We start from the raw sequence: 27,687 nt of genomic DNA, 5'->3' as shown, positions 1-27,687 counted from the left end.
CCCTGGACGCGGCGATGCCACTGGTGGATCCGGAAATCACGCAAGGAGCGGAACAGCTCGAGCAGGCGATGGTCTCCCGGAAGCGCAAATTTTCCTCGATCGATGACGATGACAGTGATCGGTTGGTGCGGGAGGCACTATCGCAGATCTGCTTCCCGAGTGCCGGCCGTCTGCTGACCGGCATCGATGACTGTCCGCCCTCACCTGCCCCCGTATCGTCGGATGTTTCCTCCGCCGTGACCGACGACGACAGTTCCAGTTCCAGTTCCAGCACCAACACCAACGGCAACGGCAACGGTCTCTGCCCGTCATCGACGTCAGAAAGCTCCTCCTCGTCCTCCTTGTCGTCGTCGTCTACGTCATCGTCATCGTTGACGACGACGTCATTGTCATCTTCCGCATCGCACGAGCTCGGTCAAGCAAGCAAGCGCGCCAAGTTTGGGGATCTGTTGGAGCAGCAGTTCCAGCTGCAACAACATCACCACCATCATCACCACCACCATCACCATCTGCACCATCAGCAAACGTTCGTGAATCCGTTCCTGCATCCGTCGTTCCACCATTCGCTGCCGGATTGTTTGCCCGGGTTCGATTACCAGGTGGCGCACCATCACCAGAAGGAGTTCGAGGTCATCATGGAGGCGCTCCGGCTCGGTGTTAGTAATGGGGGTGCGATGGCGGCCGCGGCCGTCGTGGCCGCTACATCGGCGGCTGGTGCGGCGGCAGCGGCGGCCGCAGCGGCTGCTGCAGCCGCCGCCACCGGCAATGCAACCGGAACGGCCGCCCTCGGTTGCGGGGTCGGTGGTACGATCGGTGGTATGGGTTCCGCCGGTGCGGGGGGTACCACCGGAAGTGCCCACCACCACCACCACCTTCACCACCAGACCGGTGCGACGATGATGATGGCGGGAGCGACCGGTGCCGGTGTTGATAGTGGGATACCGAACGGTGGTGGTGTCGGTGGCGGTGGCGGCGTTGGTGGTATGTCCACAACGACGACGACGACGACGCCGACGGCCATCGATTCCTGTGGCCAGGCGGCCATGCTGATGGGTACCGATGGTGGGGCGAGTGTGTTCCATAATCTCGTCGTTACGTCGCTGGAAACTTGAAAGTAGGCCGTCCCAGCGGTCCCAGCGGTCCCAGCGTAGTCGTGCGGTGGCGTTGTCGTCGTCGTCGAGGACCAGAGGAGTGTGAGTAGCGGACAGGGAGGGGGTGTGCTCTGCGATCGAGCGCTAGCGAGTGTGAGACACTCTCTCGCTCTCTCTCTCTGTCGTTCGCTCTCTTGATGAACTCTGGCGTTTGGTGGTGGCCTGGCGCTGGCCTGGCCAGTGGGGTGGGTCAGCGCTTTAACGTAATTCTTAATTTATTTGCCCTGAATACTGGTGTGCACTCGTTCGTCGCACACCCCCCTCACTACCCCCCCTCAGGCCACCCTTCTAACCCCTTTCGTTAACCTAACCCCGAACAAGCAACCGACCACCGACCAAAGAATGCAAACGAGAATTCTTAGAGCAAAGGCGAAGGGAAAGAGAGAGAGAAGGGAAGGTGACAAAGAGATAGTGAAAGAGGAATCGGGGGTCCGAGAGGTGGTACGGGGAGGGGGTGCCAAGTGTTACCTAACATTCAATATGCAGCAGAGAGATAGAGTGAAAGAGAAGGAGGTTCCCGATTAGTAAAATTTAGTTTTAATTTCCAGCCACCCCCCTCCCCCTGGTCACATCCCCCCACACACACACGCACACATTCTGTGTTGCTCCCTTTCTCTCTTTCTCTCTCGTTTTCCTGGGTGGTGAGGGGCGGAGAGGGGTTTTAGGACAATTCTTATTTTGTGTAGCTTAATTTTGACCCATTCGCGACTCATCCTTGCGAGGCGAGGGGTGGTAGTAGTGTATTGTTTATTTAATATTAGTTTTGTCAAACCTCCCCTCCCACACAGACAAACATATTACCGCAGGTTAAGAACGGTTTAATTTAATGCATTAATTATTATTACTATTATTATTATTATTATCATTATTATCATTAGTCTTATCGTCACCAACAACAACAACAACAACACTCGCCAAAAACAAAGCATCCCTGAATGCCTTTATCGAGGAGAGAGATAGAAAGAGAGAGAGAGAGAGAGCAATAGAAGAGAGCGGGACTTTGGTCGACGAAAAGGGTGAAATTGTGCAACAATCACGTCAAGAGGGGAGGGGAGAGAGGGTGCCACACCCCCTCCCCAACGAACGAACCGACGGTTGAGGGATGCAATTTTTATGTTTTCCAATCCAATCTTACTACTGAGGGCGCCGCGCCTTGTGCCTCGCTGTGTGTGTGTCTGTATCTCTGTACCACCTTTCCTCCCTTGGGCAGAGTGGAAAGAGTGAAAAGTGAAAATAATGGCCAAAGCGGTACCCGCCAACCACCCCCTTTCCTCCCTTACCCCCCTCGTTCACACTGATACTGTGGTCGTCGGGCTTTTCGGCATGCGAAAGGAGGAAGTTCCAAGGCACAAACTATCCACACCACCACCACCCTGGTGCCTGACCAGGAAATGGGGTTGGTTTCTTCGTGGTAGTGGTGGTGGTGGAGCGATGGAGACGCTCGCTCGCTAGCGAGAGCTTTTTGGGGAGATTCCTATCAGTTCGATCGAAGGACGGATCCTTTGACGGAGCGAGGCTACCAGGGACCAGGGTGTAACGTGTCCCAATACCACTAGATCGTTGTGTGTGTGTCGGGGTACTCGGTGTTTCCGGTGTTGCCACGCTGCCCGCATCGTCGTCGTCTCGTCGCTTTCGAGATCGTCTAACGGGGATCGTTCGCGCTCACTGTCTTCCCACTTGACACGCGTGCGAAGCACACCTGTGCTGGCCTCGAATCGCGTTAAGGGGGGGGCTCTAAGTAGGCGACGACGACGACGACGACGACGATACCCAAACCCCTCGAGTGTGAGAGTGAAAGAGACGCCGAGTGCAGAGCGAGTAACGGGGTGCAAGACACCAAGCGAGACGGCGCGATATAAGTGAAAGTGCCAGCAACAGCAGCAGCAGCAGCAGAAGAAACATTTAAATCGCTCCGAAGCGGTGGTGGTGGTGATGGTAGCGTGCTGTGGTATTACGACGATGGCGACGATGCCGCGACGTGCACGCCAGGGTGTTGCGTATGGCCCTAGGCCCGAGTGAGATAGTGAGTGGCGAGTGGTGGTTGTTTGGCGAAGCGCACCTCTTTACTCTTTTTCCTTAGTAACAGGCAGCGCAGGCTACTAAGCTTTGCGATGCACTGGCGCGCACTGCACAGCTGCAGCTTAGAATGTGCAGCGCTTGCGTTTACACTGGTCACTTCAAAGTCGGCCCCAAAAAGTAAACTGTGTCATCATCGACTGTGTAGTGGATTGATTCCGGCAATTGGCACACACACACACTCCACCTTCCGGTGCCCGGGGGGGGTTAGCATTAGGTGAGCATATAATAATGCTCTTCCTACGCGCGCGCGCGCCTCCTTTGTTTCTCACGCCGTTTGCACGGCTGGTGGTGCGATCTTTGGGTCTTAGAAGTGAGGCACCGCCATCGCGGTGGTTGTGTGCTTTTTTTTTGCTTCCAAATTATCAGCGCCACAACGCAATGAGCCCCCCCCCCCACACCCCTTCTTTGAGGGGTGGAAAACTCCGTTATGTGGGGCCGGGACGCAAAAAAAAAGGGCTTACCAACAATTCCACACCACAAATGAGCGTGTGAGAGGGAGAGAGAGACAGATAGAGAGAGTGAGCTCGCTGGCCAGCGTCGACGGTGCTGCTGATGATGATGACGATGATACCGTTGTTTTCGACGGCGGGTGGCTTCGGGGTGGGGTGAGGCGGGTGCGCAATTCGTAACGTTTCGAAATTTTCCAACCCACGTTCTTCAGCCCCCAAACAACACCACGAGCCGAGGAGCAGCACCTCACGGTGGGTGGTGGTGGGGTTGAAGTGAGGTGTTGTCTGGTCTGGCCGCGTCGTGCCCCATTGCCATGATGCTTTGCATCGCTTCTTCGAGCTCCCGTTACTCTCTCTCTCTCTCTATAGCTACTCTCTCTCTCTCGTCCTTCTCCCTCCAGACCTCCAGAGGGGTTGGCTCTGGTCGATTGGTTTCGTTTCGTTTCGGTTTTTTTTCTATTGTTGTTGTTCTGTTTGCTGCTATTGTTGCCACCGTTGTTGGTTGCGTTGTGTTGCTTTCGCTTTTTCTGCTGACAACAGTGCCGCAGTTCTAGTCCGGACGGAGGAAAGGTCCGGGACACTCGGTCCTGATTCATGATGCGCTTTGTTAATCGATTTTTGTCTCAAGAAAAGCAAAGAACAAAAGTAGAAACAGGAACGATAACGAAGTTGCGGTTCGGTTTTGTTCAAGATTGCTTTCCGTTACGTTTGTTCGAATTTGATTCGTTGATTCAAAGTTTTGTGGCCAAAAAAGAATGTTGAGAAGGGGGGGGGGGGGGGGGTGGTAGAAAGAAGGAGGGAGGGGGTAGCTGGTTCCCTGCAGCCAGATGCCACCGCTTTCAACTATATGCCCCGATGCAAAATACCAAATTAATTCATACACTAGATAACGATGCACTCCGGTGCGAACACCACCATTTTAAAAACGGGCGACGGGGACAAGATGTGATCGAGTCGAGGGGAACAGAACAATTAATTAACTGGCAAAACGTGGAGTACTATTTCAAGTAAGCAACAACACGCAGGAAACAGGATTTAAGGACGCAATTAAACAACAAATGAATTAAGCGAAAGCACTAACACATTAAGAACGCAGATTGTGATTGAAACGGACGAGGAGGGTGTGTGTGGGAGGTGATATGACACAAAAACAGCCAATTGGTGTACCCGGATGGACTTTTTAGGGATTGGGCCCAAAGTGGGCCCAAACAACCGTTCTCGCTAACACGTTAACACTCGCGGGGAAACCGAAGTTCCGAAGCTAAGGTTGCATTTACTATTTCACCGAGGCCAGTTTTTGGCCGTGCAACCCGGCAATGGTCCATTCGACCATTGGCAGTGGTACGAAACAATTGAAGATAAAGGGTGCGATAAACAACATGAAGGACAGAAACTTACAAAAAAAAAAAAAATGAATGCTCCTATATACACAGCAAATATTGTAGAATCGTAAGAAATTAGAGCAAAAGAGAGGGGGTAGGACTGAGTAAACGTAACACACAAAATGAAAACAAAACACAAAATAGCACAGAGGAACAAGCAAATTGATCGAGGAGACTCGGACAGTAAAGTTCAATTCTCTCTCTCTCTCTCTCTCTCTATTTCCCTGTTTAGTAACAGCAAGATAACGTAGAAAAAAAACAGAAACTGACAACCGATGATAAAAGCCTGACAATGGCCTGGAAGGCAGGAGGAAAATCGCATTCGCATCGAGAAGTGGCCTCGTTCCTTTCGTGGGAGAAGCGATCGAAAGGAAACAACCAAACCAGTAACTGGCAAAATGCGTTTCACACATAAAAGACAGAAAGTAATAGGCAGCAAGTGCAAGTGCAACTGTTCAATGAACAGCAAAACACAAAAAAAACAAAACAAAAACATACAAAAATTCTATGACAAATGCAACAAATGAAATGATGGGGTAAGAGTAAGAGAGGACAAAAAAAAACAACAACCTACAGCAAACACCGCAAACAAACACGTTGGAAAAGAAATGAAAGTAAACAAAATCTGTGATATTAGCCGATAAGAGGGTAATGCGGGAAACTTCTCTAATGAATGCGGCGGTGGTAATGAGTGCGATTAAAGTGTGTTGGTCGGGTTTTTGGTGCGTATTTCCTTATTTTTGCCTGGCCGAATGGCCAGGCCAATGAATTGGACAGCTAGTAAGCAAAGAGACAGTATCGAGAGTGGGAAGATGAGATGACTGTGAATCGAACCGAAATACTGGATCGGCACTTTAAATCGCAACCCAGATCGCGAACCACAAACACATGTACCATGTATTAAGATAAAAAAACAATGAGTAAAAGAAAACAAATGAAAAACAAAAAAAACACAAGAACAACATAAAAACCATTAATCTTTAAACTACAAAAAAGTGCATAATAATCGTGCGAGCAAATGAACCAATGAGCATATGGGTGAAAGAAAGAAAAATCCCAGGGACGTGTGTGTTGGATGATCGAGAGAGTGCGCGCGTGTGTGTGTGAACGTTTTACAAGAGTAAGGATGTGGAATGAAAGAGCGCGAGAGAGAGAACATTAAGTACATTATGAAAAGTAGTAGTAAAAAGAAGAAAAAAGAGTACACTCGAGAAAGAAATGGAGGAAGGAGACCAGAATCAAAATCCAAAAAAAAAAGAAACAAACAAACAACAAAAAAAGGAAGAAAACGAAAAACATCAGCAAAGATTTATAAGGTAATATGAGTAGCGGCGGACGAGATAATGTTTAAACAAGAATTGTTTAAGGAAAGTGCCCAATGTGCGGACCCGAGTGCATGGGGAGCGGGAAGACGCCGGAGGAAAGTTCGCGTTCGCGACAAAAAAAAAGGAGGAGGAAAATATTAACAATGCGTGAAGCGAGGGGGCGAAACAAAAAACCCAAAAAGGAAAAGAAAACACGAAAAACGGAAGTCCCGAAGTAGACTCAAACCAAATGAGAGCAAGAATTGTTAATATTGTTTCCCGCTTTCTTTCCGCGCTTCCCTCCTTCCACTAGGTACTTGCACACGAACCACTCGCGCACATACACCACCCACACACACAGACATACACATGCACGCACAAGCGTCAGACGTTTGTATTTAATCGTATTAGAAGCGATTGTTTTTCCTCTTGTTTTTTTTCTTTTGTCCTTTTTCCAAAACGGACCGTAGTGCATTCATCCACAAAGTGTATAAAAACCCTTTGACTTATTATAAAAGAAATAGAGAAAAAAGTATGAAAAACATTAAAAAAACATCCTTTTTCTTATGGCGATTAATGGCGGGTAGAGTGCATCCGAAACAATTCATTCTTCTTTCCTCGAGTGAACAATCTCAGGATTTGCATGATGACTTCATTGCTCCCGCTTTTCGAGGAATCTCAACTCTCCAGTCAGCTGACTCGTGGTCGCGAAATGTTATTACCGTATTCAACACAAACTCACGTATTCCTACGTATCGCTGACGCACTGGGTGGGAACGTGGCGGATATCTGCATAAAATATAATTAATCAACCACCACCATCCCCTCGGCGTGGGTTCCACAAACTTCGTGCGATCCCTGTTCCCAGCAGCGCATCAAAATACGGTTCCCAATATCTAATGTAACGATATTTTTAGGTCGGCCAGCACGGAAATAGAAAGCCACCTTAACCGAATTATAATACCTCTCGGGGCAAGAGGAGGAAAAGCCAAGCGGGCAAGAGGAGGAAAAGTGCAATCCACTACCGCCAGCATATCGTGGGGCGTTCCGTCCTCGAGTTTGGCTTGGAATGAAAGTGAGTGCGTCACTTGCGGCCCTTGTTGGTGGAGGCCGGTGTTCGCGAAAGGAAAACGCGTCATCGTCGTAGCCGTCGTCGGCGCTTTCCCGGCTGGCCCTACGCGCTTATCATTCCTCCAGTTTCCATGGCAATGGGGTTCGTTCGGCGTAGGTGTCGGTGGAAAACGCAGCTTCCCGTGCGAAAGCGTCTCTGTCTCGTGGGGAGCCGTTGGTGTAGTAGCGGTGAATTGTAGTGGGGACGCACGGTTCTAAAAATAGGTTGATACAGCAGGCGGTGGAGGCGCGAGTATAAAAATAAAGAACGCGCGCGCCAGTGCACTAACCGTATGTTTCCATCGCGAAATACGTCGCGTGGATGACAAAAAGAGCACTTGCCTTTGTGGTTTTAATAATCGGCATTCTGCTAACGGGCGATAGTCATTCTTTTGAACTTACACATCAATTATGTTGGGAATTTGATTTATGAGCATAAATGATTTTATCATGGACCTACGAATCACTTAAAATCGCGCTGACTCAGCATTCAGCAGTCAGCTGATTGCCTTCCCAATTGACCAAATTCAAATCAGAATTGCGGAGCGACATTTAAAATTTTAATGGAATTATAAAACTGTTCGTGGTGCTACTGTTCTGATTTTTAGTGATCTTTTGCCTCTTTTTCGAAAACATATTACGGATTTACTAAACATGTCTTTTTAAGTACCTTGGTGGTGCACCAGATTGAGCGTTCTATTGTGTCTTCAGCCATGCCAACATAACGTGGAACGCGCATCAAAAAAGGTCAACGACTCCGGCAGTGCCGGGAATGACGTTTACGAGTCGGTGTTTGACGGCAGGTTAGAAACACGTCAGTAAAATCGAACGTTGACGAAAGTAGAAAAATTGAAAATTAAAACCAGCTCGGTGGGAGCGGAGCGGCTCGTCTAAAATTCCGCCGTGTGCACTCCCAATTGGCCGTAAGGTACACGTATCCTCTAAAGGCCACCACCAGCAGGACATCAGCCAGTCGAACGGAAGTCTGGGCCCCACAACAGATTGTTGGCATATCCCGGTGCGGCCGATTCCCGTTGTTCCGTGACCGCGTTTCAGACCGAGACCGAGCGATAGAAATCAGAGCAGAATCCAGGTAAGAAAAAGCCCGCCGAACACGCCGGTGTGACCGATTTTCGTGGTACGCAGAGTGGAAAATTGTAATAAACGTGAGGGATTGTTTTTTTGCAGACCAAGCACACCACGAGGATGGTGGTTCCACGTCACAGCTTGCTGGTCCTTTTGGGGACAGCGTTGCTGTTGGCAACGTTTGCCAGCTTCGCACACGGGGCCGCCGTCATGTCGGTGGATCTGGGTAGCGAGTGGATGAAGGTCGGTGTCGTGTCACCGGGTGTTCCGATGGAAATCGCCCTGAACAAGGAATCGAAGCGGAAAACACCGTCCACGATCGCGTTCCGTAACGGGGACCGTGTGTTCGGTGAGGATGCGCAGACCCTGGGTGTCCGTTTCCCGGCCAACAGCTTCGCCTACCTGATCGATCTGCTTGGTAAGACTATCGACAACCCGATGGTGGAGCTGTACAGGTAGGTTGACCCAGAAGAGTCCGTTTGATCAAAGTTTGCCAAGTCAAAGTCACTGGAATACGTTTTCTCCCGTTGTTAGGAAACGATTCCCCTACTACGACATTGTCGAGGATCCGAAGCGAAAGACGGTGGTGTTCCGTGCCGGTGAGGAGCAGTTTACGATCGAAGAGCTGATCGCACAGCTGCTACAGGTGGCCAAGGTGTACGCGGAAGACTCGACCAGTCAGACCATCACCGAATGTGTCCTGATCGTGCCGGGATTCTTTGGCCAAGCCGAACGTACCGCCCTAGTGTCGGCTGCACGGCTCGCCAATCTGAAGGTTCTGCAGCTTATCAACGATTACACGGCCGTCGCACTGAATTACGGTATCTTCCGGCGGAAGGAAATCAACGAAACGGCTCAGTACTTCCTGTTCTACGATATGGGCGCCTACAAGACGTCTGCGGCCGTCGTAAGCTATCAGCTGGTAAAGGATAAGGCCACACGCGAAACGCACCCGGTGGTGCAAGTGCTCGGTGTCGGTTACGATCGTACGCTCGGTGGTCTCGAGATGCAGATCCGTTTGCGGGATTTCCTCGGTCAGGAGTTTAACAAGCTAGGTAAAACGAAAACCGACGTGTTCAGTAATCCACGTGCGATGGCCAAGCTGTTCAAGGAGGCGGGCCGATTAAAGAATGTGCTCAGTGCCAATACGGAGCATTACGCCCAGATCGAGGGTCTGCTGGATGAGCAGGACTTCCGGTTGCTGGTGACGCGCGAACAGTTCGAGAAGCTGTGCAGCGATCTGTACGATCGTGTGACGGCACCCCTGGATAAGGCACTGGCCGGTGCCGGTCTAGCGCTGGATGTCATCAATCAGGTCGTACTGTTCGGTGGCAATACGCGTGTTCCCAAGATGCAGGACATACTCCGGGCCCACATTGGACAGGAGCTGGCCAAGAACATCAATGCCGATGAGGCGGCCTGTATGGGTGCGGTCTATCGAGCGGCCGATCTAGCGACGGGCTTCAAGGTGAAAAAGTTCATCACGAAAGATGCCGTCCTGTTCCCGATTCAGGTCGTGTTCGATCGTGAAGGCGATAGTGGCGCCCTGCGTCAGGTGCGCCGTACGCTGTTCGGAGCGATGAACTCCTACCCGCAGAAGAAGGTCATTACGTTCAACAAGCATACGGACGATTTCGAGTTTACGGTGCAGTACGCCGAGCTGGAGTCGGTGCTTGGAAAGAATGCGAATACACTCGGTTCCACCGATCTGGCACGTGTTAAATTGTCGGAAGTGGCAAAGAAACTAAAGGCAAACACGGCCGCCGACAACGTTGAATCCAAGGGCATTAAAGCGCACTTTGTGCTCGACGATTCCGGTATCTTCTCGCTGGCAAACGTGGAGCTAGTGCTGGAAAAGACGTTAACGAAGGGTGAAGAAGAGGAGGATGGCGACGAGAGCACATTCCAGAAGATCGGCAACACGATCAGCAAACTGTTCTCGGGTGACGCGGACGATAAACCGACGGCGACGACGGAATCGAAATCCACAGCAGGCGGTGACTCAGAATCGGAATCACCGGAAGAGGCTGAACCGGCCAAGGGTGAGGAGACAGCGGACAAGGGAGCCGCGAAGGAGAAAGAGAAGGGCACGGGAGAAACGACGACCAAAGATGCGAAATCTGAGACCAATGGAACGGTCACCGGTGACGAGGCGGCCAAGAATGCGACGGCCAAGCCCAAGATTGTGACGCTCAAGGAGACGATTCCATCGAAGGTGGAACTTACCTATCTGGCACCGCTCGATGGAGAAAGCTACGAGGCATCCGCCAAACGGCTGAGCGCTCTGGATGCGGTCGATAATGCGAAAAAGCGTCGCGAGACGGCCCTGAATGCGCTGGAAAGCTTCGTGATCGATGCCCAGGTGAAGCTGGACGAGGAAGAGTATGCTTCGTGTGGAACGCCGGAAGAAATTGAAACGATTCGCAAACGGTGCTCGGAGCTATCGGATTGGCTGTATGAGGATGGTGCCGATGCGGATGCGGAAACGTACGAAAAGAAGCTGGAGGAGCTGCGTGGAGTGGCGAACGAGGTGTACGCCCGGCATTGGGAGCATAACGAGCGCCCGGATGCACTCGATGCGCTCAAGCAGATGATTAACGGTTCCGAGGCGTTCCTGCGCAATGCTAAGAACTTCACGAAGGACGTTAACCCGGAGAAGGATGTGTTTACGGTGGTCGAGATTGAGACGCTCGAGAAAGCGATCCGCAATACGATCGAGTGGCGTGATACGGAGGTGGCGGAACAGGAGAAGCAACCGCGTAATGTAGCGGTACGATTGACGGTTAAGGACATTACCGATCGGATGGCGATGCTGGATCGTGAGGTGAAGTATCTCGTTAACAAGCTGAAGCTATGGCGACCGAAGGTTAAACCGACTAAACCACCAAAACCGGAAAAGACGACCTCGACGGAAGCGGACGGTGATTCGTCGAGCGATTCCAAGGAATCTGCCGAAGAAGTGCTCGAACAGACACCGGTGAAAGAGGAACAGGAGGAACCGGTGGTGGGCGACGGCGGAAGTGATAAAACGGAAGAAACGGTAGAAACTATCGATCCAACGGCCACTAAGAAGGATAAGGTTGCGGCGGAAGGTGATCATACGGAGCTGTAAAACGAAAAGCGGTAGCGAATCCGTACGATCGGTTTCCTGGGGTGTCCTGTGGGTGGATGTAGGTTAAGCACAAACTAGCAGAACAACCGTCTTTTTACTTCACCTTCTTGACCCATTATTGACACACATACACACACGAACAGTATCGAACTCATCGAAAATCCAGTTAGTCCCTCATCCCCTTTCTCTTTGTCCCGGACCAGTGCAATCACGGACACAGTCGAGCTTTTGTCATATTTATTGCTCCCAAACCAGGGCTCGATCTCATCCTTACCTCCCATCTAAGCTTACCCTCGACCACCCCGCCCCACCAATCCGATCCATTCTCATCAGATCATTCCTTGCGTCGTAAGTTTCAGGCGCCGCCCTTAAGCCTCGCGCCACTCAGCACCGTCTTTCCAACTTCTTTCGACCAGTTAGTGTGTAGTAGTTAGGGCATGATGCACCACCATGCACCTGCGATGCGAGAACTGAATGCGTGTGCACCATCTAGCCTAGCCCCTAGCCTAGCCAAGACCGACCGTGTGTGTGTGTGTGTGTGGGGGGGGGGGGGGGGGGGGGGTTTGTAGTTAGCAGACGACGAGGCACAGGAGGTTGTTTAGGTCGTTGTTGGTTTTTGTGGGATAGAAGGTCGCATCGCATAGCTGTGCATCTGCAGAGTGCAGACACGAGAGGCTGATGATTCGTTCGGTTAACAAAAAGACGGTGGCATGTGGTCGGGTCTCGAGCCCTCGGGGGGCGGGGATAAGACAGACAGATAGTGTAGCTGAGCAGTTGAGGAGCAGCTGAGTTGTTGTGGTAGGCGCCAACGGGTAGCTGGAATTGCTGGTGAACATTAGCGTGTAAGTGTGAAAGAGAAGAGAAAGCGGAAAATCGGAAAAATGGAAACATGGAAAAACGTAGAGAACGCCCGGAAACAAATTGGTGATACACAACACAGTGGAATCAATGTTATATGTTCTTGTCATTTGTGAAAGAATTTCTGAAGATCGTCAGAAGACGACGAAGATCGGCATCCTATTGGTAAGTGAGTGAGAACAGTGCTTTAATAATCCTTTGCATTTTTTTTAGATCCTCGAACAATAGTGTATTCTAGTTGAGATAGAATTGTACAAATGAAATTTCGAAGATCACTATAAATAGATAGAAAACCATTGTTATAGTTGGTATACGTTCGTAGCACTTAGTATAGACGTGCTCCATCGTTAGTGTTAAAGCGTTCTTCTCAAGCTTTTCCATTGAGCAGATCTTTTTTTCAAATTCGAAACTCTTCCTGCAGCAGCCAAGATTCGAAGAACATGATCGTTGTCTACTGGTTTGAACTTTACGGGAATTTTGCTGAAGAATCCAGATCCAGATCGACATCACACTATGGCTCAGAAGTTCCGTAAAAACAATCTCAATTCAAACAATAATGCTGACACCGGCCCCCACCATTAGGCAGTTGCTGTAAACGTAAAACAACGAATTCTAGAACTGCTGCTTCCACCCCAAGCCACCGTGGTCTACACCCCAAGGCATCCAATTCGTTGTCACCTCGTGGAGCGCGTTTGTCATACCAGCATATTGTTAAAAAAGTTGCGGCTACCAGCCTTTCCCGTGTGGCCTAACGATGTGGCCAATAGTTTTTTTTCTCTCTCTCTCCCGCCTTTGCTCTATCGAGTTTCAAATTGACTTTTCGTTCCTGTGTCCCTGTATTTGATGTAATTGGCCTGTTAAACTTTGTAGCGAGCGTGAAAAAGAGGGTGATAGGGAGCATGGATAGGGAATTCGATCGGAGGAAAAACTTTCGCTCCATGACACTGCTGCTGCTGCACCATCATATCCGGGCTCCGGGATTGTCGGGGCCACTTTTCTTCCGTTTTTTCTTTCGATGGCTATTTTTGCAACACTTTGGCAACACACTCCGGCGACGACGATCCGACGATGGTGGTTCCAGTCTCCGTGAGTCAATGAAAAGTTTAAATCAAAGTTGAACACCAGAAGCGCTCGGAAAAGCGTGGCGCGGGTAAAGGAGAACCTCCAGAACTCCCCGGGAACTGCCAGCGCCTGCTGAAAGGGTGAACCACAAATCCAAACCGGTGTCGAAAAAGGAGCCGGCGGCCGGCTGGGTGACACACATTAGCGCGTGAAATCAGATCAGATTGGATTATAACGAAAGTGTCCAACTATTTTGATCCCTTCGATGTCGACACTACACACTCGAAGCCCCGTGGAGTGCGTCTCGAGCGTTTTCTGCTGCAATTCTGCTTCAGAGTTCTGCTGGGTTGAGTTGAATTGAGCTGGTTGGACGCGTATGGTGAAGCCACCCCGTACGGGGCCAAGCCATTTGTTTCTCTTGCGTGACATAATTCATCGTTAAACTTTTGCCATTACATTGGTGGTCGACGCAATGAAGTGTTCCCGTCGTCGTCGTCGTTCGTTCGTTGGTGCTGTTGATTAATGGGATACTCCCGTCTGTTTGCTGGCTCATATCTTAGCTATCAGACCTTAGAGATGTTGTGGACGATCCTTCACCGAGCTGTCATCATTTTTATCGGAATCGGAAGATGTGGTACGGTGGCGGACTTCCAAAATCTTGGCTTAATAGCCTCTAATTCCTCCAGCGGGGGTAGTAGGTTCCTTTCCAGTGTCAACGCATTGCCCATCGTGGTGATATATTGAACCTCGACCACCGGCACGATGATGCAGGCATGTTGTGCGCTAGGTAAATTGATTCTGCCGGAGGCGGACGGACGGGTGGCCGGTTCTAAGAATACAATTTATGACCGGTTTTTAGCTTAGTTCATTGAAAGCAGAAGGTAGTAAATCGTAGAATAGGGCAACTAAACTGACAGAGTCAATGTCAACAGATATTAATATCCCACTGGGAGATGCCAGACAGACTTCAGTGGACGTCTGTCCTTCAATTTCTCATAATTAAATTCAGGAGAGATTGAAAAGCAGATTGTTTGGAATGTTTGCTGATATTAAGAAGATAAGTGATCCAATACCCCTTTAAGGTTCTTGTGAGTTCCCTTGAATAAATACAATGCTGCTCGTACAATTTCTCTTCTCAGCTGTTAAACCTGATGTGTAGTTCTGTTATTGCATGCCCGACAGTTTCTTCTCACAATTGCTCGTCCCTGGCGCAGGGGCATTAAAGCTTCAACCGTGCGGAAAAATTCATCCCACTAGGAACCAGGAGAATCCATTACAAAACCTGAAGCTGAAGAGAGCAAAACCCTAAAGAGTGAGGTAGTGTCGGTGGTAGTAGTAAACCGGGAAGTGCAGTGCTTCAACTTCCGCAGATTAGCGACGTTTGAAAAGAAGGGGATTTGGAAGGATACTTTACAGCGATATGCGGGCACGAATGAAGCAGCGGGATTCGCTCGCTTTATGCTTTGTTTTTCGGTTTCGCTCCGCCATTCTTTTCCGCTCGTACGCTCGTCATCGTTGTTGGAGAGGAAAGTTTAAAAATCTTCCATAAACAAAGCAGCAGCAGCATCCGTCGGTTATTGGTGGTGCTACTACTTGGAAGCCAACCTTCCCTCAAAAACGGAAAGTCCGCTAAGTAAACGCAACCACACGCGGCGCAAATCATCCACCATTCACGATCCACGGGGGGATCGAGGGATGAAGTCGCGTCTCGCTTCGTCACGTTCTCGCCGTTGAATCATTACGGTGTGGCGGGTTGCATCTCCCAGGGGTGGTGCCAGTTTTTCGCGGGCAAGGCAAGCACACCGTACTACGTACGGTACAGTGCCTACAGTTACCGGGAAAAGTGTGGAAAAACCTTTGGGGGAAAAATTGTTGGCAAAAATTCCGCACCGCACGTCCTGAGCGAAGGAGGCGGTGGCGACGGCGCGCGATGGCAACGGATTTGGTTTTGTTTGTTACTTCCTTGTTTTGTTGGAAAACAAAAAAAAAAAAAAGAAGCAAATTCTCACCCCCTACTCTCGGCGGACTTGCCGTTCTCCGGATCCTCGACGACGTGCGGAATCCAGTGGAAAATTGCGAAAATAAAAAAAAAAACATGGAAAAATCGCGGAAAGCGGAACCAACAAAAGGAGTATCCAGGCGGTTAGATGGGGAGGATCGTAAATCCCGCGGAGATTAATATATTATGTTTGATGATGTTAGTTAAACGGATCAGCATAAATAATGCTTTTTTTTTTTCTCTGTGGTGGCTTCACTAAGCCGAGGCGATCATCAGTGGGAGTGGTGTGTCGGTCAGTGGGTAAAAAGCTGGTATTTTACAACATTCCCGGGCGTAACAGGGAGGCGTCTTCTTCTCGGGAATGTGCCGCGTGTTTCATTGATGTTCTTGGAAAAAGAGAGTAAGGATCAGTTGACAGCAGTTGAGCAGCATTTTAAATAAGAGTGACCGATGTATTTGCAAGTCTATCTCTAACCTTCGATTAAATTGATTGCAACAGATTGAGGATGTACCTGTTTCTTTTGGCATTTTTCTAATTTTATTTTGTGCGACTTTTTATAATTAGCTTAGAGGTTATGTCGTTCAATTGTTATTCCTCAACAAAAAAAAAAACCCCAATCAGAGCTCCAAACGATTGCAAAGTTTTCACTAAAAACGCAATCAAAGCACTCATTGCCCTCCTCCTCAATACAACTCTTAAGCCACTGCTAGCTTGCGTTATTGTGAAAACTAAAAGGAAAAAAAAACTGAAACCATCGTTGTCGTGGCAACAACTGAAACATGTCTGATAATCACAGAATGTGTCAGTTGGCTGACGAGAAGTTGTTGTTCCATCCTCCAAAAAGCAACAAAAAGCAACACACAGATAGAGAGAGAAAAAAAAAACACGAATCTCCGGTGAACGTGCACTGCATCGACAACAGCATCAGCGCCCAGAACGACACGAACAAATGTTGCAAAACAAGCAACACCCTCGCGTTCCCTCGAGCGAAAGGAGAAAGGACAACTGCTTCGTACCGGCGCTGCTCATTGCTGTTTAGTTAGATTTCGCTCCAAGATGGCTAACTGCTTTAGTCGCGCGGCTCGTCCTATCCATCGCGCTAAAGCCATCGTTTGCTGCTGTTGCTGCTGCTGTTGGAGACACGGCACTCGGGGAGATGGTCGCGGCAGGCCGACAGACTCCCGGTTGTCCATTCGTCCGCTCATCGCTCTCTAATGAAGTCTATTGAAGCAATTTGGCAAGTTTGTGTGTGCGTCCTACCTTCTGCTGCTGCTACTGTCAAGGACTGAACTGGTTGCGCCAAGGGAATCGCTCCAAACGGACGGGGCCAGTGTCCGAGTTCTCATCCAACGGACCCCGTCATCAACCGATACCCTGGCTTACTCTGCGAGCGTCCGAAGTAACTAAATAACAATTAATACTGCCGATAGTTTGATAAAATATTTAACGTTTTGCCACATTTTATGCATCCAATTCCGGATGGTCATCCCGAGCCCTCGGCCTACTGCTTCTTCTGGCTAGGCATTCTAGATTGTTGCGAGGAGCAAACTTTTCTCCCTCCATCGGAGCACGACCGGCGAGCGAAACGGTGTGAAGAATTCCACTCGAGCACGGCAGCAGCGGTGGTGTCCCTTTGGAGATACGCGTTCGTTCTAGTCACCTTCTGGGGCATTCGATGGTTCCATCGAGGGAAAGTTTTAAAATTTAATTAACTTGACTTTGTGGAGGACGAAGCACCCCCGGCAACAAGAGTCCCCTGTAGTAGTAGTAGTAGTGGAGCCACTTTGTTGGGCCACCGAGGGAATCGGTCAAGAACACACTACTCCCCAACGTTCTCGTCCAACTATGGAGCTTTTGAGCGAATTATTGGTGGCCGCGTGGCCGCCAATAGCTTTAGCATACTGGGAGAAGTTGGAGGTGCGAGAGAGAGAGGTGGCGGCCGTTAGGAGATGTGATGTGGTTTTGGTAGCCAAAGTTTTGCTGATTGCCGGAGACGACGCGAAGCACGGACAAAGGTGCGACGGTGTGATGGCCGCGGGATGGACCGAAAGGAACTTACTTTGCGGGAGCTTCGTGAGAAGAGTGGCACTCCGAAAGTGACGCTAAACGTTTGAACGATGAAACACAAGGTTGCAGACAAGGATGATCTGCATAAATATAGTTGCTGGTGATGGTAATGGACAGGGTTTTCCGTGAGAGAGGGGTGGTTTGATGCTGGGATGGAAGAAGGAATCTTGAATGTTGCTGGAAGATGATGGTGGCTGAAGCGCCATTATTCATTTGCTTTCGGCTGCTCATGGTGGTAATATTTCGATAAGAGTTTTAGTCGCTTCTCTATTAAGACCTCGCCCCTTTTGGCTCCACTAAATGACATCAACTTTATGTTCAACAAGTGCCCTGTGTATACTATAACTAATCAATTCCGTTTTGTCTACCATTCCTTTTTAGACACTGCTGGAGCATCTTAATAGATAGAAAAACGTCAAAGGATTAAACACGCAACGTGCAGCAACCCTCGCCATCGAGAGGCACACGAGTAGGAGTGGCAGACGGTAGACCGGAGCTAATAATCGTCTTTTAGTTTTCCCAAAGAATGCTCAATGGCCGGGGGCGGGCATTTGGTTATCGCGTGAGCGTTGGTGGCGCCGTCGTAGTGAGAAGCGACTGAAGCGACCAGTAGGCGGACAGCGTAAGCAATGGTTAAACATTAGTCCAACACGAACTCCCCGGGGAGGAGTAGGAGCCGGTTGTGGCCGCTAATATGCTGCATTAATCATCGCCCCAGCAGCAGCACATCGCAGCCGCTGGTATAGGTGGGCTTCGCCTTCCGACGCGAAGTGATTAGTGACGCCACGTGCGAAGCGCACTACCATCGCCACCTCCGCCGCCGCCGTGTGCACAACCGATTGCCCATCGCTCATCGTCTGGAGCTCGGTGGCGATGATGGACGGACGGACAGTTCATAATGAGGTTGAATCGCCTGTTTGGCGATTCAACGCGTTACCTGCGCTTCCAGAGCTACATCTCTGGCGCGGCGACGGCACGCCACGTTGTATATTACGCGAACTGCAGCACGGGGTGCTTGAAACCGTTCGTGGCTCTTCGCGTGCCAGAAGAAGAAGAAGAAGGAGCAGCTTTTATGTTGCGCAAAACGATGTATGCAAAACGAAAGAAAAAGCGAGCCAAAAAGAGAAAACCGAAAAAAACGCGGGTGCTAACGCGCGGTGATGGCGCATTAAATGGTCGCGAATGGTTTCCATGAGGATGGGGTTCTGCTGCTGCTGCTGTTGCTGTTGTTCAGTTAGTAATAGCCCCTTTGGGAGGGACGTGATCTAGAGCGACAATTGGTTTTGGGTTGGTGTTTTGAAAAATGAAGAAATTGTTATTAATTTATGAGAGCATCGTGCTGGGCACAGCGGGCGCAAACCGGGCGCACAGTGTCCTAAAGCAACGCTCATTTTTATGGCTTTTATTTGCTATGGTCTTCTTTAGTTAGATGACGGGATATGAATTGAAAATTTGATAATTAGATAAAGTTTGGTTTTTGCAATATACTTTTTAGTTTATGTTTCACATTTATATGTTTTGTCACAGGTAATATGTTCTATAGTTTTTCACTGAACATGATTAGTTTTTCATCGAACACAATCATATCAAGTTAAATCTTGAAACGTTTTTCAATATTTTTCAGGGCATCTGTAGTATTTTACAGAACAAATTTATTTAGGTTTTTACTAAAAATATCTAGTTTATTATTGAACATGTTGAACAAGCAAATGGTTACAGTAATTCGAGACAAGAAAGGCCCGATTTTTTCATACATTGTTTAGTTAGATCATCATTTTACTACATTTTTAATTCAATTTTCATTTGTTTCGTTAACCTTGTTTGTGTTACTTTTATTTTCTTCACTATCTCTACCGTTTACTAGTTGTATATTATAGTTTAGATCATTGTTGCAGTGTATATTAAACGAAATATGTTCATTCTGTCGGCTCTTTCCAGCAACAACCCGGCGGCAACCTCGAAGGAATCTGGAATGTTTTTGGCGAGCTGTTGCTTCGAGCGTTACGCGAAACACACATCAACAACAGCATCAACGGTGCCACTCGCGGGCACTCACCTGTTTCCGGTAGCGGCCAAACCTTGGGCAATAATTTCCCGCAGTATTCTGCTTCATTGGAAACGTATTTTGCGCGCTGCCGGTTACATTACAGCTCCACTCGACAACATCTCACATTCAGCCCCCGGGCAGTGCCCAACGATCGCGGTAAGGTAAGAAACATTTAATTTGCATACATCTCCGCATTTGCACCCCCGGCCTCTCCTCTTCTACACCCCCACCCGGGGACTGAAACGACCTGCGGTTCTATTGTCGCTCTAATGACGTGGGCAGATTTCCATCGCGCTGCTCCGTAGCAAGATCGTCCCTGCATGTGTGTGTGTGTGTGTGTGTGTGTGTGTGTGTGATGGAACTGGAGGCTGGGCAAAAAATAAAAAGGAGTGTGGGTGTGGGCATGCTCCAGCATCCCGAGTCCCGGGTCCGGGTCCGTGCCCCGGAGGCAATTTTCGCATTTTCGATTATGGAACGGAAGAAGGTGGCTCGCGCGAAAGGAGCTCTTTGATTGGTGAAGCTGTCAAGGGAGCAACCTACTAAGGGGAGCAACCAACAGCCCGTTTCCACGTTTCCAAGGGCATACCAGTTGAGTTGACGACGGCAACGGCAACGCACTGTTGCCTGTTCAGCCTGGCCTGCTGTTGCTTAATCCTTGATTCAAGGAACAATTTCCGTTCAATCAATGGCTTTTGGCGAGGGGTGTGAGGAGAGCCTCAGCACCGCCTCTCGGTTCAACCAAGCATCGCGCGGGCTTTTGCGGAATTCACGGAAGGATTTTTCGCGTTTTTTTCTCTCTGCTTCTCCTCCTTCATCTCCTCTTTCACTACCACGCCTGGCGGTGAGCACTTCCGTGTGGGAGCACTTCAAGTAGGCCGTAGCTGATCGTTAGATTAATCCTTTGCAGGGCATTGATGGTGCCCTTTGATCCCAGTAGCCAGTAGCGCGTTCGCGGAGCGTCATGCAACAGCTTGTCGAGGAGCTAGGAGCGACAGATTTTTCAGCAGCACCATTTCCAACACACACACACACATGCGCGCGAGAACACACGATAAGAAGCGATAAGAAGCGATAGCACACCGGAAGGTGAGGTCGCTTCCTTTTTTTGGTTTGTTTGTTTGACTTGTGTATCCTTTTGGGTGTGCGCACAACGTTCTGTTGTGCGCAACGCAGCATAATCCTCTCCCTCTTCGTCGTCGATAATGTACAGTACAGCCGACACGGCGGGTCCACGGGTAATGATGCCGACCGGTGAAAGTAATCACCGGTTGGCAAACGGTTTTTCGGGTTTTTTTATACAGTACTACACATCTGCTGGATGGATCGCGAGCGAAACGATAGAAGAAAGAAAAAATCGCGCAAAACGAATTGTGCTCACCGGTGACGCTAAATGGCGCCTTGAGGCTCTTATGTGACACACAATCAGGATAAGGAAAGGGAACAATAGAGACTAGAGGCCCCTGAACCTGTTTTTTTTCGCTGGGCACCATCAATGACGACAGTGAGTTCAGCAATCGTTTAGCGATTCAACTGTTGTTGTGGTTGATATTGATAGATTTTCGCTCATTTGTCGACGCTCGAGAGTTTGAACAGTAAAAAAGCACTCGCCAAGGTCACTAAAGGACACTATAAAGAGGGTGAGAGAAGATGCTCTCAAGCGACGCGGACACACTTCCAGTTCGATTGTGAGCAAATCGGTGCAAAATGGCAAATAACCACAATATGCCGCGTGAAAATTCGAGGAAATCAAAGCCTTTGGTCTAGCATTTGGTCGATTCACAGGTTGTTGGCAACGGCGCAGTAAAGTGGAGTGCTCCGCGGGGCCGCGCCACACCAGAAGCATCGGGAAAACGATGCGGAACCTGCAGAATGCAGAATTATATGCAAATTCAATCACAATCATCGGGGAAAATCGGCAACCCACAGCAGAAAATTGATAATGACTTTGTGGCTTCCCTTTATCTCTCGTTCTCTCTGTCTCTTTCTCTCTCTCTCTCTCTCTCTCTCTCTCTCTCTCTCTTTCTCTCTCTCTTCTCTGCTACTGCACCAGCTTCTCCTTCTGCTGAGACAGGAAAGCACAGGGAATATATTTCCATCTATTTTTTCCCTATCACCTCCCCCAAGCGTCAAGTGTGAGGGTGTTGCGCTTTCCACCTCCGTGTCCTTTTCTTCACACCCCTTGTTGTCACACCCTCTGTGTGTGTTTTTCGTAGTAAAACGGTAGAACGGGCTGGAAAAATGGTTCTGACGCGAGTAGTAAGTTGCTTTGAAGCTACTGCTGCTGCCACCCGCCATTCCATCCCCGTTTCATGTCAACCGAGGAGGTGTTTTAGATGGTTGGATAGGGGGGGCGGCTTGTCTTCTTTATCAGCCTGGATGCTGGGATCACTGGAGAAAGGGAGCAGCATGCGAAGGAAAGTGGCTATTAAGACCGTCTTCGCCGTAAAGTGTGATGTCATTGAGCGAAGGGTGGCTACCCTCTCCACCCACTCCACCCCCTTCGTTGACGACCCATAATCTTCCACTTCACATGATGCGTCTCTCTGCGTTGCTCGGCATCCCTGGCCATGCTCGTCGCTGTGCCCGGTGTTCGTGTTCGGGAAAAAGGGGTTGATTTATCGACAGCTTCCGACGGCGGAGGGATGGTGGTGGCAGAGGATGTGGCATTTCTTGGAACAGCCACCTCCCCCCCCCCTCCCGTCGCCCCTTTTCGACGCTTTCGTGCAGGTGTTCGATGTTACTTTGTTCTTTGTGCCCGGCTGTCGGCGGCCTGCATCCGACGTCTTTGAAGAACTTCCGACAGCTAACGGGATGGCGTAGGATGTTCTGTGTGTGTATGTTCGTTCTTTTTTAGCCACGCCGCCCACTGCAACCACCCCCCTTGCGTTGGTCGACTGGTTTCGTGGGAAAAATATTTCCGACCCCAGACCTCGACGGATGAGCGGTGATGCGATGCTTGAAGCCCGAGCGCATGAGTGCCTCCCCTCAAAGGGATTTCGGCGCCGCGGTGGAGTGTGATCCCGGGGGAAGGGGGAAGAGCGAGGGGGTTGTTGCTCTCCGTTCTTTCGCTCGTTCGCTCGGTTGTGCCGTAGGCTGCTGCGTGGAGGGCCAAGCCAACGGTTAAGGGGCTCAATGTTGCTCCGAGAACCATTATGACGCCATATGATCTGCGGCTTTATTTGAGTCGTTTACCATTTACTTAAACTGCAACACATTGCACGTTTAGAAAGTGTTTTATTTTTATTTTGTGATTATCACACGTCTTTTAAATATACTGAATAGAGTTTGTCAAATGGATGCAATCGTCCTTCACTTTTTTCCTATCTAATCGATAAAGTTTTGTGATTTTTAAGAAACTTCATATTTTGTGTTTTGGTTTGCTTTCGTTTCATTGCAGTCATCTTGTTGTTTGTTTGGATATCAAATAGGTTCCAATGTCCGTTAACGCAAAAGAATTCCTTTTCCTTTTCCATTTGATGATATATAATTTCGGTTGTATTGTAATCAAAACTACCAACTTGTAATCTAGTTCTTATTAATAAGAGCAGAAATTAACTACTAAAATAATTACATTAGAAGCCAATCTAAATACGAGTAAAATCCACCAAATTTATTTATAGTTTTACATTCGGAGTGGCTAGGCGTAAGCCTAACCTTTTAATGCTATCTTTGCTATTGCTATTAACGCACAGTTCGGTCTTCATTAAATGGTATTATCATTAAATGGTTATTGAAATAAAATAATCTTCTGTTTCTTAAGATGCTGGTATACAGAATAGATTTTAATTATTGCTAAAATGTTAGAAACGTTCACTCGCTGCTACATGACATTTATTATAAAAGCAATGGATTGAATATTATTGATTTCATTAATTTTATTCGAATATCAATTATTCTTTATTTGAAATTATTTAAATTTCAAATTTTAATTTAATGGATCTGGACAAAAATTGCGCTACTCGAGGCTTACGTTCTGCAATGGTCGATGTAGCTCATCGATGTTGCCATTACGCCCAATGCACCGGCGTAAAGCTGTGGGACGTGGGCGCTTCATAAAACAATCATTAACGTGGTTGATAAATTTGCTGGCGGTTCCATCATCCTGCGGTAAGGTGAGAGTAGGTGAAATCCGACGACAAAAGCCATTGATAAAGCAACATGGAAGATTCTACTGTTGGTGAATAGCGTGAACGATGGAGGCGCCTGGTTCAATGGAGGCGCCTGGTAGGTCGTTCGAACAAACGCAACCTACATAAAATCTTGAAGCTTTTTGAAAGCCTCCCACACATACATTCTCTCTCTTTCGATTTGATTCAGACATTTCGTTGCTGGTCTGCCCCCATCAAAAACCGGCCGTTGCTGTGGCTGATGGGATGTTATTGTTGTTTCCCTTCGATTGAATGCGATTTCGGGGAACACATTCACTGCTTTCATCCTTCGCGCCCGTACGCCGCGGGGATAAGAGACCTTCCCCAACAACAACAACAACAACAACAACAACAACAACAACACCCACCACCACCTTCAAGGCGTCATCTTCTATAGTCCCCGTGTGATCGAAGGATTTCATTGAAGTTCCATTCCCTCTGCCGCTGAACTTCGCGTACAATCGATATCGTTGACCTATCGCTGGAGCTGGAAGGCCCCACCGGTCTCTAAGCACACCGGTTTCCGGTGTCCCGGGGGGGGGGGGGAGTCTGGCACCTTGAGGGGTCTGTTGGCTGCTTCCGATGTCTTACTTCGTTCGCACGTCAGCAACAAGCGCTGTCCGTCGCTGTCGCTTTTGGTGCTGTTGCTGTGCTGTTGTTGTTGTTGTTGTTTTTGTTATCGATGGTTGAGGTTGAGGGAGGTTTCGCTGGAAAATAAATAAATTCAAATTCACACAAATACACTTTTCACCGGCGGTCCCGGTGGCAACACCCGAGGTGGACACGAGACCGATTCCGTTCTCATGCACACCGCCAGGAGGGTGGGAAGGAGGTGGCGGGGAGGTGCTCCTTCGACGAGGTGCTTCCGAAAAAAGGAAGCGGCACTAAACTCGACTCCTGAACCGGTTCATGCTCTGAACCGGCACTTGCACACACACACGCGTGGGACGATAAGCGGCCTTCGTATCGGTGAACTGAACAGAGCATGCGCCACCGAATCCATTCCCAGCCAGGATCGTCCATCGCTTCGGGTTGGATGCACTTTCGGGGTTTCCGTAAAACCGGTTCCAGAGAACCGATTGGCAAAAGCTTACTGTTCGGTGAAGCTTTTCGCAATTGGAAAAGGAACCAGGAATTTCTAACCCCCTCCGCCTTCGGAGTACAGTCCCTTTTGACAGTGACCTCAATTCGTCACTCGCGGAGCACGCATTAGAAGCTTGCAATGATTCATGCTGCGGGGTTTGATGAATGTCCGTGGCCGATGCCGATGCCGAGACCGATGATGCCGCTTTTGGCGTGGATTAGTTGGCTTGTTGCTTCTCGACCCTGAGTGGCGCGAGGGATGTCAGATTCGAACAGGGGGTTGGGGGTTGTAAGACCGCTTCCTGTCCAGAGTAGAGATAAAATGTTGAATGAGTGAATGGAGCGCGCTGCTGGAGCGTCTGCTATCGGTGCTAGTGATAGCACCGTACACACAGACACGGACACAAACATGGGATAGGGCCTGGATGCACGCTATAGGGGGGACCACCTTTCCCCCGATGGCCTTGTGTAGTATGCGTGCGTTGATTCACGTGTTTTTCTGTTGTTGCGGGAACACCTTTTGTGTTTATGTTTTCTTCCACCTCACACCACACCACACCACTCCACCCTCCCTTCTCATCCCCTTTTCTTCAGCTACTCGTTCACGTTCATCCCTTTTCTAGAGCGTTCGTACACTCCAGGACCACGATCCCGGCTCTGGAAGACCGTAGACGCAAAAAAAAAAACGATGGAAAAGCCTGGCCTGGCCTAGAGAAGGGTAGTTTTCCCCGTTTTCCCAAGCACAGCGAGTGGTCGTGGAGTAGTGGCCCCCTGCCAAACGGGGTTGGCTGGTGATGGTGGGCAGAACAGAGCGGATTACTTATTCATAGTACAATTTACTTAACAAGTATTTCCACTATCCACCATTTCGGGGGGAGGAGGAGAGAGAGAGAGAAGCACCATTCTGGAGTACCTCCAGAACTCCAGAGGACCTGGTTTTGTTTTTCTCCAGCCTCCAGCCTCTTCTACACTACAGCCCTTCACGCCACACAGTCTCGAGTGTGCGTCTGTTGGGTATTATATTCCCATTGAGCATACTTAGACGTCAGGTGAAGGCGCTTAATGGTGGTGGTGGCGGGTTTCGGGAGCGAGAAGAGAGGTGGCTGAATTTCGATTTGTTCCACATTGAGTTGACCTTCGGCCCGGGGGTCATATGTTAGCCATAGCATAGGGTTGTTTGCTATTGAATATACATTAGCGAGCAGTTCCGTTGAGTACAACTGTTGCTGGATAGTTGAGATCATCGCGAAGTTGTTCTATAGGTCGGGTAATGGTGATATTACAACTAGAGTGCAGTTTTGAAGGACCTCAAAAAACGCTTAAGCTACCTGAAGAGAAGGCTACGATAATGAACACAACATAAGACATTCGCGGTAAGGTTTCTTGCATCTATCCGATCAGATCATAGCCTGAGCTGTCCGCAGAGTCCGGCTAGACGACGCCTCAGATACCACTCCTTTGAGGTTCGTCAGGTGATACACAACATTTTAAAGCCCTTCGCTGACCAACTGGGATTTATGGGATTTATGAAACCTGACTCGCTGACCAGACCAACAAAGCCCATGCCATCGGCACCTCGTTCGCTGGCATTCGAGTGCAAACATCTGCTTTCTGCTACAAGGATCGCTTCGAGATGGTTCCAACTTTTTGCTTTGCTCTCCTTTGCATACACGCTGCACCCAGCGGACCTTCTTCCCAGGGTTCCGGTTTGCGATCCATCGAACGAAAGTTAAATGAAGCTAATAGGAGCAAATGGGTTCAATCCGGCCTTTCCCTGGAACTTTCTCTCTCTCTCTCTCTCTCCTTCCTCCTTGTATCTTTGTCCAGGACTGTCTGGTCAGGTGAGATCAAAAACCCGGCGGCTTGGGGCTTATGGCACTGCAATCTCATCTCGGCCAATTGCCACCTTCCCTTCCCTTCACCGTCCGCTGCCCCCCTCCCCCCTAATCAGTGTGACTTCCATTAGTTCCTGTCCAACACACACACACAGCCTGGCTGTGAACTGCTCTAAAAGCTCTCCGGAGCGGATGCCGGAACCCATCGCCATCAGGAGCACCGCCATCAGAAGCACTTAAAATCCAAAGACCCAGCGGTTTCCACGTGTCACCAACACCACCACCACCCCGGACCCCGGGAGCCCAGGGCTAACTTTTCCCGAGTTTCCTTTCTGGTCGCTCTTCCCCCAGGACTTCTCCTCTCCGTCGTGGACAGCCTGTTCGGACAGAATGCTACGTAAAGATCGAAGAATCCTGTTCACTCCACTATCCTCGTGTGTGTGTGTGTGAGTCTGAGCCGGATAGAAACACTAACAAGAAGATCGATGCTTAGTAAAGGAAACAGAGAGAGAGAGAGAGAAAGAGAGAGCGAAACTATCCCATCAAAAGGTAAACAGGGTTAGGTGCAGGACGAGAAGGAGAAGGAGCTGCATTCCTGTCCAGGCCACCCCAAAATGGGTTGTAACAGATGGATGTGTGTGTGTGTGTGTGTGTGTGGAATGGGGTGTGTTTGTTGAGCAAGAAGAAGAAGAAGTAGAAAAAGTTGAAGAAACATTAAAAAGAGGAAACTTTAACGGGATGCTTCTCAACAAACACCGAGTCCTCGGTCTCCAACGGTGCTTGGAACAACCCGAAAAAGAATCCTTTCACCCTTTCAGTGTCACCGGTACCAGCATGTGCACGCGTGCGTGTGTGTGTGTGTGTGATCTGTGTAAATTGGAAACTCTCGGCCCTTCTCGTCAGACACCCGCCGT

The 27,687-nt window shown here is 49.3% G+C and overlaps 2 protein-coding genes across 2 annotated transcripts in view; both read left to right on the top strand.

The window, feature by feature from the left end:
• LOC125950872 (uncharacterized protein DDB_G0271670) overlaps positions 1 to 4,448 on the top strand; it is an 8,718-nt gene extending 4,270 nt beyond the window's left edge. Inside the window, exon 2 of the mRNA XM_049679243.1 lies at positions 1 to 4,448. This exon is cut by the window's left edge and continues 623 nt beyond it. Within this exon, the coding sequence (XP_049535200.1) occupies positions 1 to 1,112 (1,112 nt within the window). The 3' untranslated portion in view covers positions 1,113 to 4,448.
• A 3,866-nt stretch (positions 4,449 to 8,314) lies between these two features.
• On the top strand, positions 8,315 to 12,064 carry LOC125950867 (hypoxia up-regulated protein 1). Its single transcript, XM_049679234.1, has 3 exons — positions 8,315 to 8,568; positions 8,664 to 9,016; positions 9,096 to 12,064. The coding sequence occupies exons 2-3, from the start codon at positions 8,682 to 8,684 to the stop codon at positions 11,671 to 11,673; spliced, it is 2,913 nt and encodes a 970-aa protein (XP_049535191.1). The 5' UTR covers positions 8,315 to 8,568; positions 8,664 to 8,681; the 3' UTR covers positions 11,674 to 12,064.
• The last annotated feature ends 15,623 nt before the right edge of the window (positions 12,065 to 27,687 follow it).

This window comes from Anopheles darlingi, chromosome 2, assembly GCF_943734745.1.
Source record: "Anopheles darlingi chromosome 2, idAnoDarlMG_H_01, whole genome shotgun sequence".
Classification (NCBI taxonomy): domain Eukaryota; kingdom Metazoa; phylum Arthropoda; class Insecta; order Diptera; family Culicidae; genus Anopheles; species Anopheles darlingi.
This window is presented reverse-complemented; position numbering and strand designations above follow the sequence as displayed.